The 14,663-nt window shown below is 52.0% G+C and overlaps 1 protein-coding gene across 1 annotated transcript in view; it reads right to left on the bottom strand.

Moving 5' to 3' along the window:
• Positions 1 to 12,790, bottom strand: part of LOC146430960 (syntaxin-binding protein 4-like) — a 35,850-nt gene extending 23,060 nt beyond the window's left edge. The window contains exons 1-4 of the mRNA XM_085075159.1: positions 12,706 to 12,790; positions 7,072 to 7,167; positions 6,212 to 6,281; positions 5,132 to 5,206 (exon numbers count right to left, since the gene is read on the bottom strand). Of these exons, the coding sequence (XP_084931285.1) occupies positions 5,132 to 5,206; positions 6,212 to 6,281; positions 7,072 to 7,167; positions 12,706 to 12,772 (308 nt within the window). The 5' untranslated portion in view covers positions 12,773 to 12,790. The remainder of the gene's footprint in view (positions 1 to 5,131; positions 5,207 to 6,211; positions 6,282 to 7,071; positions 7,168 to 12,705) is intronic.
• Between the last annotated feature and the right edge of the window lie 1,873 nt (positions 12,791 to 14,663).

Genomic DNA, 14,663 nt, shown 5'->3' with positions numbered 1-14,663 from the left:
TCCCAGCTCCTGCTTTGTTGGTCAATCCTGCCAGCCCCAGTTCCACAGGGACACAAACACATGACTAACTTGAGGCACACACTTATCCCAGCAGAAAGTAACACACTTTCTGGTGCCAATCTCCCGGGAATTAATTTTGTGCTCAGTGCTGTGTTTGGAGGAGTTTGACGCGGGCAGACGATGCCCAAACATTGCCGATTAATGAACGAGTGCACTGAAGGAATGCCAGCAGGTCTTGCTTTGTGCTTTCAGACACCAAGAGGCTTCAGAAGATGTCTTTAATATTTAAAATTTGAGCCTTACTAAAACATTGTGAATTGTCAGGTGCCTGCAGGACTAAAATGCCCAGCTTTATTAAAAAACAACAACCATGGCGTTGTATGAGGTGGAAAGTTCATTTTAACAAGCCCTTCTCCAGCTTTTTTCATTAGGATGCAAACATTTGAGGTCTGGAGGATGCCTGCAATGCTCAGCCCTGCACAGCCTTCACCACACCCAGGGTGGGATGAGGGGTCTGCCAGAAGCAGCCAGCTCCAGGGTGACTTTGCTACAGAATAGGCAGCAGGGGCTCAGTCTCCCCACAGAATATTGTTGTTTTATCTCATAATGCCTTTTTGTCCTGCCCTTTTGTTCCTGGGAGAACAAAGGGCAAATCCTACATCAAAGGTTACACAGCGTCTGGAAACCTCAGCTCTGCACCACAGCTGGGAGAGAAAGTGGAGGCTGTGACATCAGAAATTACTGGTTTGTCTCAAAAAAAAACAAACCTGCAGGTGAGTGGGAGCCATGAACACAGAGCACTCCAAAAGCGTCACACAGGCAGATTTTCTCACACACAGCTCAGTGAAATCAGGGCACTCTCAGCCAGCCTGCAGCTGACACCCAGCTGTGTGGGGAGGTCACACCCTGGAGGGGAGGGATGGGGCATCCAGAGGGACCTGGACAGGCTGGAGAGGGGAACTGTGCAAAATTCATAAAACACAACAAAGGCAAGTGCAGATCCTGCACCTGGGCCAGGGCAATCCCTAGCACAAATCCAGGCTGGGCAGAGAAGTGAGACCCTGCAGAGCTGCCCCAGCCCTGGGGAACAACAGCAGGAGGATGTGGAGCTGCTGGAGAGAGTGCAGAGGAGGCCATGGAGATGCTCCAAGGGCTGGAGCCCCTCTGCTCTGGGACAGACTGGGAGAGCTGGGGGTGTTCACCTGTAGAAGAGAAGCTCCAGGGAGACCTCAGAGCTCATTCCAGTGCCTAAAGGGGCTCCAGGAGAGCTGGAGAGGGACTTGGCACAAGAGCTGGAGGGACAGGACACAGGGAATGGCTCCCCACTGCCAGAGGGCAGGGATAGATGGGATATTGGAAAGGAATTGTTCCCTGTGAGGGTGGGCAGGCCCTGGCACAGGGTGCCCAGAGAAGCTGTGGCTGACCTTGGATCCCTGGAAGTGTCCAAGGCCAGGTTGGACAGGGCTTGGAGCAACCTGGGATAGTGGAATGTGTCCCTGCCCATTACAGGGGCTAGAATGAGATGAGTGTTGAGGTCTCCTCCAACCCAAACCATTCCATCCTTCCCCCTCTCTCTGGCTGGGGTGGAAGCAGTGCCAGGCACAGGTGCATCTCTTGCTGTGTGCAAGGCTGTGTGTTCCCTGAGCACAGCTGATGTCCTTGGCACACCCAGGCTTGCTGGAGTCATCCCCAGCCCTCCCTTCCAGTTCAGCACCAAGTGCTCAGAACAATGCCATGGGCTGAGCTGTCACTGTCACAGCTCAGGGCTGCCAGGACACGAGGGACTCTCCTGCATCCCCACCAGGCCAGGCATGAGCTCCTCCCACAGCCCCTCTGCTGGGAAAAATATCGTGGGCAGAAGGACCTGGGAAGTGATTCTGCCCCTGGGCCTCAAGGCTTGGGGTCAGTTCTGGGCCCTCATGACAAGGCGGACATTGAGGGGCTGGAATGTGTGCAGAGAAGGGAACAGAGCTGGGGAAGGAGCTGGAGCACCAGGAGTGGCTGAGGGAGCTGGGAAGGGAGCTCAGCCTGGAGAAAAGGAGGCTCAGGGAGACCTTGTGGCTCTGCACAGCTCCTGACAGGAGTCTCTGCTCCTAGGGAACAAGGACAGAACAAGGGTAAATGGCCTCAAGCTGTGCCAGGGGAGTTTCAGGTTGGACATCAGGAGGAATTGCTTCCCAGAAAGGGTGGTCAAGCCTTGGAAAGGGCTTCCCAGATCAGCAGTGGAGTCCCCAGCCCTGGAGGTGTCCAAGAAAGACCTGGACATGGCACTCACTGCTGTGGGCTGGGAGATTGTTCAAAGACTAGACTCCATCTCAGAGATCTTTTCCAACCTTAGTGACTCTGTGAGTCCACAATTCTGTTCCATACTGCCAGGGCACTTGCAGAGAAGCAGCCTTTCCTTCCTGCTGGTTATGTGAGCCCTGTTAACCCAACAGCTCTTGTTTCCCAGGATGCTGGGGATGCATCTCGTGTGGAGACAGAATGAATTTAGCATTTTATCATGCCAGGAGTGAGAGCTGCAGCACAAACTGGCTTCTCCCAGTGATAAACCTGACAGACCAGGCTGATATCTGTGCAACACAGAGCAACAAGGAACTATTGTAACTTTCAGGCTGAGAATGAATAAACAATAATTATGAGTATGCAATAAAATTATCCTCATTAGCTGAAGGTGAGCACAGACGAAAATCAGATTCATGCATCACCTAACCTGATGAGTCCAGCTCCAAATCTGAATTTTCTGCTCTAAACCCTGGCATTACTGCTGCTCTCTGCAGCCCAGCTGATGCGACAGGCCAAAAACATGCATCTGATACACGCCAGAGACTGAGTTCCATGAAAAGCACAGGTAATTTGGGCCTATAATTAACTCCAGGGACAAATAATAGCATTTATGACTCAAATTCACCCGAGGGCAACCACAACAAAATGCTACTCAGCTGAGTCATTGGGAAAATTGGCAGAAGGGTTGGATCCAAACCCAGAGCCATGACGTTCCCTCCTCCAGTATGCCTTGTGTGCTCTGTGTGAGGAAGGATCTGAAAACGAACTGAATTTTCTCTGCCCGGTGTCCTGCTCAGCTTTCAGGTCTCGTGAGCTGCTTTTCTGGGCAGTGGGAAGGTGGGAAGCTGCCCATGGCTCATGGCATGGCACCTCCACTGGCATCACCCCCAGAGCACATTTCCACCCGGCTGTCTGCTCACCCACGCTCAAGCACAGACTTAAAAGATAACAGGGCATCAGTAAAAGACAAAACGAAGTGGGAAAAAAAAGCAGAGACCAGAAAAATCCTTCCCCCTGTTCCCACAGCCCTTAATCCTGGAGATATGTATTCGTGTATTAAACAGTTTGCGAGATGATTATGTAAGGGAAATCTCTGCAAATCTTTTTGGAAAAAAAAATAAATAAACTGATTACTTCCCCCCTCTCCCTCTGGCTAACCTTTTGCAGATTTAACAGATAACCAACAGTGAACAGAGGCCAAATAAATTGCTTAAAGTTGGATTGCCCTGCCAGCCTGTCCCAGCTCCCTGCAGGGCGACTGGGGACTGCGAGCAGCAGGGGGGAGCTGGAGCCGGCGAGCCACGAGTGCAAGTGCTTTAGGAAACATCTGCTGCCATTTAGGATGCTAGGAGCCACATCGGCATGCATGAACAGCTTGAAACAGATCCGGGTGGAGGCAGAAAACCTGTGCTGGGGGCTCTGGTTGAGAAATCAAGTGTTTCCTGGAGCAAGCTCTGCTGCTGCTGGACACAGGGAGCTGCTGAGCTGTGGGATGTCATCTGTCCTGCTGGGAGAGAGTGTGAGATGCCCAGTGGTGTTTTGCCTCTCCAAGGCGACTGCTGTGGTCCAGAACTGCATCCTGAGCATCCCTACTTGGGCCACAGAATCTCTGGTGACCTGCTTGCTTCACCCAGCACTTCCTCAGCAGCTACTGAAGGACTTGCACTTAATGTAATAACAGGAGATGCTATTTCCCCTGGAAGAAGTGGGTAAAAGCAGCCTGTCATTTGTCATTAATAGAAAATAATTCTTTCACCAGCATATTGCTGTGTCAGAATTAGTCTCACCCCTGTCATTACAGCACTCTCACTCCTCTGCCAAGGCAGGAATGCTCCTCAGTGGCTGATGGATAAGGAATGAATCCATCATCTCTGACACTAACGGGATGTGGGTGTGCTGAGCAAGTGCCTCTGACCTTCAGCCACCCACACACAGAGCAAAACCCCAGCACCAGGAACCTGTCTGCCCACAGCCACACTCTCCCAAATCCCACCCTCATTCCCCTGCTTCCTGCTGCACCCCAGCTTTCCTGACCCATGGCTCTGTCAAGGAAGTGGCTGTGCCACCACATTGTGCCAATGTCCCATGGGATGCAAGCAAAGACCCATTAATCCAAACTCTGCTTACCACAGCTCTGCCCTCTTTCATGGCACCATCATTGTCCCACACAGCTCACATCCAGCCAACACAAGACTCAACTCTTTCCTTCTCTTTTCAAATCCTCTGAGTCTCTCCAGAGAGAGCAATGTTTTCCAGGGAGCAACAAGGGGACAGGTTTCAGGGAGAAACTGCTCATCCTCCCTGAGAAGGAGGAAGCCCCTGAGAAAGGAAGACCTTAACTCAATGTGTCCAACTGGAAAGGAAAGGAAAGGGATAATCCTGCTGTCCCTGTACATCTTCATCCAGAGCTCTGTGCAGGATGTGATAAACCCCTGCACAGCAGAGCTGAGGCAGCTGTGCCACCCTACAGCCAAAACTGGAGCAGCCCTGGTCCTCCTGGGGAAAACACCTGTGGAAATCTGCTCACTGCTGGAATGTCCCACAGACCTACACAGTCACAGCTGGATCTGAACCCCCAGCTTTGAATGTCCCACAGACTGGCACAGTCACAGCTGGATCTGAACCCCCAGCTTTGGAATGTCCCACAGACTGGCACAGTCACAGCTGGATCTGAACCCCCAGCTTTGCTTCCCTTCCATTGCAGCTCCATTGAATTTCTGGCAGTGCAGTTATCAAAGACCCCTGGCCTCCTCTGCCTTCCCCATGGGCTTTGAGCCTGGTTCAGTCCAGCTGTAGTGCCAAGGAGTGCCACAACCCCCTTCCCAGTGTGCCATGGCCCCCTTACCTGGCATCGTCATCGCGGGCTATCAGAAGGCGCATGTGGCTGGTGGCCGATGCTGTCCTCAGGATGTCCACAGCCCTGGAACACAAGGGCCATGACATGTCAGTCCCAGCTCCCAGTGGTTACCCTGCTCACCCCAAAGCTGGGCAGAGACCCCTGACCTGGGCAAACCCCGAGGTTTTGGCTGGATCCCTGTGGAACAGCCCCATTCCCTGCCCTGGCAGTGAGGCTGGGGACAGCCAAGCCACAGCCTGGTTTTCCCACTTCTGCAATATGTGAGAAGTCCCTGACAACCAAACCCAGCAGGTGCCTGTGGTGAGCAAATCCTCCTGCACAGCCCATGGCAGGGAGCTGAAGCAAGGTGGTCTTTAACATCCCTTCCAACCCACACCATTCCATCATTCTCTAATTCCCGACCTGGGGAAGTTTCCATCTCAGGGACAGTCACTTCCTGGGTCAAAATACAGGCACCCCTGGGAGTCAGGGCAGTTGCTGGGGGCCAGGCACAGCCTTCCACAGCCACAGTGATGTTCTCATGGACATCACCAAACCCAGCTGCTCTGGGGCTTTGGGAGCAGGAGCAGCTCCTCGTGCTGCTTGCCATCCAGCCTCAGCACCCCTCGCAGGAATGCAAGGCAGATGGTAGGAAGGCAGTGTGTTCAATGGGAAAGGACAGCCCCAGAGTGCTGGTGCTCCTGTGGAGCTGTAATTATTCCCTTGGTGGGGAGCTGAGGGGCTGGATTGTGGCTCCAGAGGGAATTCCCTGCACGGAGCAGCACTGTCAGGCTCAGGCACCAGCTAATCTCCTGTGCTGGGAAGCTGCAGCAGATGGAGTGGGGGTGCCAGGAGCTGTTTAAAACCCAGTGTTTTGGGGAAATGCCTGAACATCTCACAGACACAATTTGGGCTCGCCAGTCTATTTTTATACTGAATCTTTTTGTCTGAGAATAAATCCCCCAAGTTGGCTCTGTGGAACAGCACAGGGTGATGCCCTGGTGTCCTCCACACAACCCACAGCCTAAGCCACTTCACAGAATCCCACAAAAGCAGCAGGAATGGAAAATTTCCATTTGGATATGGTACCTCTCGCTCGTAACCCCAATTAGGGAATCTCCATTGACCTCCAGGATCTGGTCTCCTGGCTGCAGGCGCCCTGGAAAAAAAACTAATGGATAGAAACTGCGGAAAATACAGCTTGAAGGGACTGGGAGAGGCTGGGCAGTTCCTCCCTGTGCCCAGAGACAGGATGAAAAATGCATTGGTTGTTCCAGAGATGCTTGTCCAACCTGTTTTTCCAGCTGTCCATAGATGAAGTTTCTGCAACCTCCCGGAACAATCAGTGCCAATGTCACAGCACTTCCTCTGCTCTAGGAAGTTGCAAAAGTAAATACCAAAATCTGCAATAAAGCTTTTGCTTAATGCACTTCGAGGTCAAGTAGTTCAGTTTGAGGTCAGGTAGAAAACTATGAGAGGCACTTCCACCTGTTCTGGATTTATTTTCCTTTATTGGATGGGAAAATGATGTAACAGCTGGGGAAAAAAAAATCTTTTTAGCTTGAGTTGTAAAAGGTGAACTCTGCAGACCTCTAATACCTACTTACTTGAACATATCCAGAACGAAATGAGTGACCCAGAGCTGACCTGAATTTGCAAAAGGATCTCAGGTCATTTTGGGGCCACAGGGAGGTGGGAAAGGCCAGGAAAGTTCTTGTGTGGCAGAGCTGGGTCATGTTTTACACACACAAAGCAATTGTACAGATGCTGAGAAGCCAATCCAAGGCTGCTGTCAGATGTTAGAACAACTGCCACACTAAAAAATACCCCCATCACTGGAAAATCTCAGAGCAAGCACCCAAAATATCTAATAAGGCAATGTATGAAACAAACACCCTCGATGTGGGCTGTTCTCAGCCCTGTGGCACTCTGCCCTGTGTTTCACTCACCGTCTGCGTAAGCAACACCCCCTGGAAGGATCCTCTTGACATAAACTCCATATTCTTCTCCAGTGAGTTCCTTGATGCCACCGATGACCTTAATGCCTGGAGGACAAGGAGAACCCATGAGACAAAGGCAGGAGAATCAGAGTTTGCACAGATCACCTCTGAGGGATGCAACCCCAACCCTAAATCCACAGAATTATGGAATGGTTTGGGTTGGAAGGAACCTCAAACCCATCTCATCCCACCCCTGCCATTGGCAGGGACACCTTCCACTGTCCCACGTTGCTCCAAGCCCCATCCAACCTGGCCTCGGACACTTCCAGGGATCCAGGGGCAGCCACAGCTTCTCTGAATAACCTGTGCCAGGGCCTGCCCACCCTCCCAGGGAGCAATTCCTTCCCAATATCCCATCTAACCCTGCCCTCTGGCAGTGGGAAGCCATTCCCTGTGTCCTGTCCCTCCATCCCTTGTCCCAAGTCCCTCTCCAGCTCTCCTGGAGCCCCTTTAGGCACTGGCAGGGCTCTGAGGTCTCCCTGGAGCTTCTCTTCTCCAGATGAACACCCCCAGCTCTCCCAGGCTGGCTCCAGAGCAGGGGGGCTTCAGTCCTCCACGCCTCATCTCCATGGCCTCCTCTGCACTCTCTCCAGCAGCTCCAAGTTTATCCCTGGTGGGAAAGGATCTGCTCCTGCTGCAGATCAAATCATTCCTGGTGACAAGGGTTTGCCCCAGGACATCTCTTCCCTGTGCACAGCTGGCCAAGCCCCAGGGGCACAGCAGTGCTGGGGATGTCCCCACTCCCTTGCCAGGCCCCAGCAGCCCCTCAGCCTTTGATGTTGTCACCAATGGCAGTGCCACACACCAGGAGCAGCCACTTCCCTCAGTTTGGTATGGCAGGAGCAGCCCAGGCAGGAGCACAGAGGTGACTCTGTTTCATCTCTGAGCCATTGCAGCAGCACAGCTCAGGTGCCCTGCAGCACACTGGCCCAGAGCTCCTGCTCCTCACAGCCACCCCTGTGGCCACAGGAGCTGACCCTGCTGGCCAGTGTAAGCTGGCTGGCAGGAAAAGGTCCAAGTGTCTTATTTATCCAGGGCTCATTAAGTCCTACTTCGAAGATCCAGGCTGTGGACAGAAGGATTAAAAAGCCTGGCTTTAATTAACAAATCTTTCCTGAGAGCCGCCGGTCAGGCATTTTGCTGCTGTGGGCAGGAGGGCACACTGGGGACAGGCAGTGCCACCGAGGGGCATGGCCAGTGCCAGGCCAGCTCTGTCCTCTGGCTGCTGAGGGCCTGCTCTCAGAGAGCAGGTCCTGGGCTGTAAAAAATCCTCCCTCCAGGGGAGCAGGGTGCAGCTTCTTCCCCAAAACTTGGGAGCCCTTTCTGCTCAGGCAGGAGGGAAGAGAAGCAGCCCCTGGATCAGGATTACTCAGGACACAGTGTTATTTCCATCCCTGTTTCCATTCTTTTTATAAACCAAGCTCTGCTATCAGGCCCCTCAGAGTTTTCATCTGCTTCTAGGGAAAGACTTTGTCTCTCAAGTCACCTTTATGTAAAATTAGATTAAAACTTGATTATTGCAATTTTCCAGTTCATTCCCATATGCACCAATTGCTGCTTTTCCCAAGCTCCAAATGGCTGTCTGAGTTCTGGAGTTTATTCCCTGGGCTTAATGCATTAACCAGGCACCTGTGAGGAGCTGTTTTACTGCTGGAACAGAGAGTTCACAGCAGAACACCTCAGGAATGGACAATAATATTGTTCTCCATTGCTTTTCGAAAGAAATTCACTCAAATTGGAAATACTGCCCAAAAGAAGGATCTGTGAGCAAATGAGCCTCACCAAGGCATGGGTCAGGTCAAGAACCTGGGGACCAAAGTGGGGAGGAGCTCATGGCCAAGGATGCTCAGCTGGAAATTTCTCTGCTCCCTATCTGCTGGGCTCTGCAGAGACTACCCAGGGGACAGGGTGACACTTGGGATGGGCTTGGGAAGCCCCTGGTGTGAGGTGGTCCTGCAGAGGCAAAGCCCCATCAGCTCCCCTAGGTGGGGAAGAGACTGGAAGCCAAGCCCAAGCCAAGGGGATGACCCAGGAAGTCATCCTACGTCCTTCTTCACACTGGAACATGAAGGAATTAGGAATGATGAAGCACATCAGACAAATCATATAAAATGTGCACCTTGAAGAGGCAAAGCTGTAGCCTCCCCCAGCAGCCCAGTGTGGGACAGGCGCCTGTGCAGAGGTATCAAATCAATAATGACTCCTTTCCCTTTTGTGTCTGCAAATCAATTGTAATAATGCCTTAATATAGCTGAAGTATCTCTAAATCCTCCTTTATCCCCAACGATGTCATGAGAAAATCCGATCTTGTTATTAAAATCGGTGATTACTCACAGTATTGCTCCAGACACACTCAAACTTGGATGGGGGGAGGAAAAATCCTGGAGTTTTAACTCCCTTGATGGGAAAGCAGCTGGATGCTGCCAGGCTCTGCCCACACTGCCCTCCCACCCATCACCTCACCAAGGAGGTGCTCTGGGTGCCAGTCCTGCCCCCCAACTCCACTGGAGAGTCCCAACTGGGGCAGGGAGCTCACCCCTTCCAGGGCTTGGATCAAGCCAGGGGACAGTGGTGACTGATGGCAGGAAACCTGAATCTTCCAGAGCTGTGGTGGCAGCAAACCTGGGAGGATATTTTATCACATATTTTATAAACTCTTGCTTCAGTCACATTTCTATTTGGGACTCTGTGTAGGTAAATAACGGCTCTTTAATTATCACAGCATCAAAGTCCCAGTATAATGCTTATTAAGTCATACTTAGGGCCAGATAATCTAGCCTATTTTGGATCCCTCCATTTAATCTTTCCTTTCTGGCAAAGGTCCTGGAGCTGATGCCCATGTACCCAGTATTCTCTCTTTTGCAGAACAAAGTTTGCCAGGAAAACTCCAGATGGACTTAGAGGTAAGACTGACCAAGTCTGTGTTTTCTTTAGGCTCTTAGCCATCCTATAAATTTCTACAAGACCCTCAAGCCTCTCTGGTGCCTCTAATCCCGCTCCTACTAATGCCAGAGTCGCATTCTCAGGCTATAATCTCACCTGCTCCTGGATCCCTGTCCCACAGGTCAGGGGGTGTCCTGGCTAATCTGGTTGTTTAGTCCAACTGGGATCATCCCGGGCGCTTCCTGACCCCACCGGCTGCCGTGCTGGGCACCGAGAGGGGCTGCTCCTTCTGTGCCTAAGCTGCCAATGTTCAATTACATTTCCCTTAATCCCTCTGTTGATCTTGCGGCCCCCGCCAGCTTTTTCTGTCTGGAGGAAGGGACAGATTGGAGGTGAATCACTCACTGCCCTGTCCTAAGCAGATGAAGGTCAAGATAATGGGATCTCAGTGTTTCTGAGAAATGCTTCTTAATCAGCACTTCCCTTTGATGGCTATTCTTTAATTCGAGGTTCAGGTTTGAGGAGCTGCCAGGTAACCCCTTTGAACTTCTGCTGAGGTTCACATGTGGGTTTGCACCTAAAGCCACAGAGCAACAGACCTGGGGCCAAACGCTGACCTGCCACGCTGGCACCGAGCAGTGATGCTGCTCCAAAGGAGCTGCTGGGATAACAGCTGTATCCAACCTGGGAAACTGCTGGGATAACACCTGCTTCCTACCTGGGAAACTGCTGGGATAACACCTGCTTCCTGCCTGGGAAACTGCTGGGATAACAGCTGCATCCAACCTGGGAAATTTATGGGATAACAGCTGCATCCAGCCTGGGAAACTGCTGGGATAACAGCTGCATCCAACCTGGGAAATTGATGGGATAATACCTGTATACAACCTGGGAAACTGCTGGGATAACACCTGCATCCTACCTGAGAAACTGCTGGGATAACTCCTGCATGTATCTTGAGAAACTGCCAGGATACCACCTGCATACAACCTGAGAGACTACCAGGATAACACCTCCATCCAACCTGGGAAAAATTCATGAAAGGCACTTCCTCTCCCAAAAAATCTATTCTGAGCAGCTAAACCTATAGTAGGCACAGTGATTCTGCAAGCACCACTCATCAGAGTGATGAGTAGGCTGACAAAAGGCAGAGTTGATGGGATATTGGGAAGGAATTGTTCCCTGGGAGGGTGGGGAGGCCCTGGCACAGATTGCCCAGAGAAGCTGTGGCTGCCCCTGGATCCCTGGAAGTGTCCAAAGCCAGGCTGTATGGGGCTTGGAGCAACCTGGGATAGTGGGAGGTGTCCCTGCCCATGGCAGGGGATGGAATGGGATGAGCTTTGAGGTTCCTTCCAACCCAAACCATTCCATAATTCTGGAGGATGATCACTTTTCTTGAGTGCTTCAAGCGTCACGGGAGATGATGAAAGCAGCTGATGATGACATCAGAAAAATCCACATTATTGTAGCTTCCTGGAGCACATCACAATTTTCTGTAGAGGGTCTGTAAGACCTTGCAAAGACCCTCTGGTCAGAGACTGGGGTAAAGAAGAGGAGCTGGGACCCTGCAAAGTGGCTCACAAAGGGCTGCCACATCTGTCACTTCTTCCAGAGGTCAGTGATGGTCCCGTCAGGCTTTTCTGGGTCTCCTCCTCTAACGAGCTAATCTAAACCAGCAGCTGAAATCCCATCAACTCAACCAAATCCACCTCTGGAGATTAAAATATATTCATCAAGTAAAGACGTTTCTCTGAGCTCCCATGAACTTTATGACCAGGGGAAGAGTCAGCAAACTTGCTCTCCAGGGCAGAGAATCCCGTTACCCCAGAGCTGGGAACAGCCAATAATTAATCTATAATTAATCTCAGGAAATCTGAACTTGATTCTCTGGTGGCTTCTCACAAGTTGTCCCAAAGGGTCATTCAGGGATCTCACCAAGAGGTCCCCACATGCTCTGTGGGAGGGTGGGCTGCACTCACAATGAAGAGTTAGGGGGAACACTGTGAAATTCTGATGCAAGATCACAGATTTTTATAAAGTCCATGGCAGAGCAGCACTGGATAACAGAGAAGTCAGAAAAAAAGCTCGGCTGGATCCTTCTGGGCTGAGTGTCATGAACCTGGGACTTTCTCACATTCTGATGGATGTGACCTTCTCTTTTCCCTTCTCTGCTGTGCTTTGAAGTTCAGAGTGCTGTGGAAGGACACCTGACTCATTCAGTGCTCATTCCCTTCCCCATGGGCCAAACTTTCCAAACCCAGCTCGTGCAGCCCAATCCCCAGAAGAGCTGCAGGAAGCACCTTGCCATCACCCATGGGGGGGAAGGCAGCTGGGAAATGCTGGGGGTTCTATCTATCTATCTATCTATCAATCAAGATTTTAGTTTATTTAATTCAGGAAATTCTGAAAGACCTCTCCCCCTCATCCTGCTCAGGGTAGGGGTGGTGGCCCCAGGCTCCTGCACAGCTCCTGGCACTGGCTGCTCACCATTACCATGGGATTAGTTGGGATTTTGACATTCCTTTAATATCGCAGCTGCAAAAGGTGCAAGAGGTGCTCGACACAGGTACACACAAGACACAAGAACCAGTGAGACACCAGACTTCCCATGGGGAGGCACATCCTGACACAGGGGGACTGAGGGGACATTGGAGGTGTCCCAGCCCACCCTGCAGGCCCTGCAAGAGGATGAGCACTTACCCAGCCCATTTGCACAGTCGTAGAAGTCAAAGCAGTGCACGGTTCGATCCATCCCGTATGGTCCCATGAGTGTCCTGGGGGAGACAAGAGGACATCTTTCTGTCCTGGCCTAAAAGGAACAGAGGCACAAGTGCCCAGCCCAGCACACACAGAGCCACATCATCTCACCAGCCTGGACACTGCCACCAAACACTGCAAACACCCAGTCTGAGGGACACAGCCCCACTCACTGCACCCACAGCAGCAAAAATCAACCCCTGCCAGCCCCCCCGCAGTTCACACAGATAAATGAGAGAATATGTGCAGGGCTGAGCATCATCCTCCCCACCCAGCAAATCTGATGGACCTGTCTGTGATTCATTACCCCAGATTATCGGGGCTGGACAGCTGTGCAGCTCCCGGGAAATGAGATCAGAGCTCGGACCAGTGTGCTGGGAATAAAGCAGTTTCACAAACACAGGCAGCCTGTAATGAAGACAGGCGGGCACAATCCACTCCCAAGGTTTTTAATGCAGGCAGAGGGTCTGGAAAACGGGGATGCAAGAGTAGCTGAGCTGCTCTAACTCCTGCCTGATCAAGTGGAAGCTTCTTATCATGAGCCAGAGTGGGTGGAAGAGCATCACACACCTGACATTCCCCCAAGCCAAGTAACTCCCCCAGACATCCTGGAGTCTCCCCCTAAACACTCTCAGACAAGGTCCCAAATGCTTGACCCCAAAACCACCCTGCCCCGGCCATGGATGCCAGATGCCAAACCTGGGAGCACCAGTGCTTCTCCTTGGGCCCCTCAAGATGGGTGACCCCTGACTGGAGAAACCCCAACCCAGACGAGCCAGATGGGAAACCAGGGGTGAGGAACTCCCAAAACACTTCCCAGCTTTTAAGTTGCAAGAGAGAAGGTGTTTCCCAATCGATATCAGGTCCTAGATCTGAACACAGATGAGGAGGAACAACACCATGGGAAAAAACAGGCTGCTTGAAATCCAGCAGGACGCAGGACAAGAATAGCCCACAAGGACTTCCCAGGAATCCAAAATAAAACTCATAATATCGAGCTACCCTGCAAAGCCAGGAACACCCAGCTCTAAGGTTCGGACTGGCAGTTTTTTCTCCCTGTTAAAAAATGCCCCTCCTTGCTATCCTTGCGCTGTACTCAACACTGAACAAACAACTGGCCGCATCTGACTGTCAGAAAACAGAGCTCGAAGGTGTCCCAGGAAGGCAGAGCAGCCCTGGGCCCAGGCTGGTTCAATCCCTCACCCGGGATTTTCAGGGTGTTTTGAGTAAATCGCCGAGGAAATTCCCCAGGCGAGCCCCAGGCACTCAGGGCAGGCTGGAAGGCTCCATACAGATGCAGTTTCAGCGGAGCAGATGCCTCCTTGATACGACCAACTCTTATCATCATCCCCCTGTGATCACCTTTTATCATCATCCCTGCTGCCAGGCACGGCTGCCCAGCAGCCCCGAGCTCTGCTAATGCCACAAACACGGAAAACCCAACCAGCAATGGTGTCCTGGGCTCCTCCTGCGGCGCATCCCTGCCTCCCAACCCTGCTCCTGGAGAAGCCACGGCGGAAGAACTTTGGCTGGAGGTGGCCACGGGACCCCCAGGACCCCTCCCCGTTCCCACCCAGGCTGGGGGGAGTTACCTGCTGATGATGATGGCTCCCTTGTAAAGGATAGAGACCGCGGGCATCTTGCTGGCACTGGCAGCCCAGCCCTGCCAAGCACCAGCCACTCCGATTTGGCAGGAATCCGTTAAAGTGATGGGGAAAAAAAATGGGAAAAAAAAAAGGGGGAGGTCGGAGGGCATCACGTGGTCTCCCCGTATGCATGTTAATTCCACCCAACATTAACAGATCAGCTCAAAACATCTCCAACTTTAGATTAAAGCTGACGCAAGCCGGAGCCAGCACAGCCCATCCGAGTGCCTTCCCAAAGCAGCAGGGCCCGAGCTC

This window comes from Lichenostomus cassidix, chromosome 14, assembly GCF_008360975.1.
Source record: "Lichenostomus cassidix isolate B80296 chromosome 14, HeHo_3.0, whole genome shotgun sequence".
Taxonomy (NCBI): Eukaryota; Metazoa; Chordata; class Aves; order Passeriformes; family Meliphagidae; genus Lichenostomus; species Lichenostomus cassidix.
The sequence above is the reverse complement of the archived record's forward strand: the minus strand, read 5'-3'. Positions and strand labels throughout refer to the sequence as shown.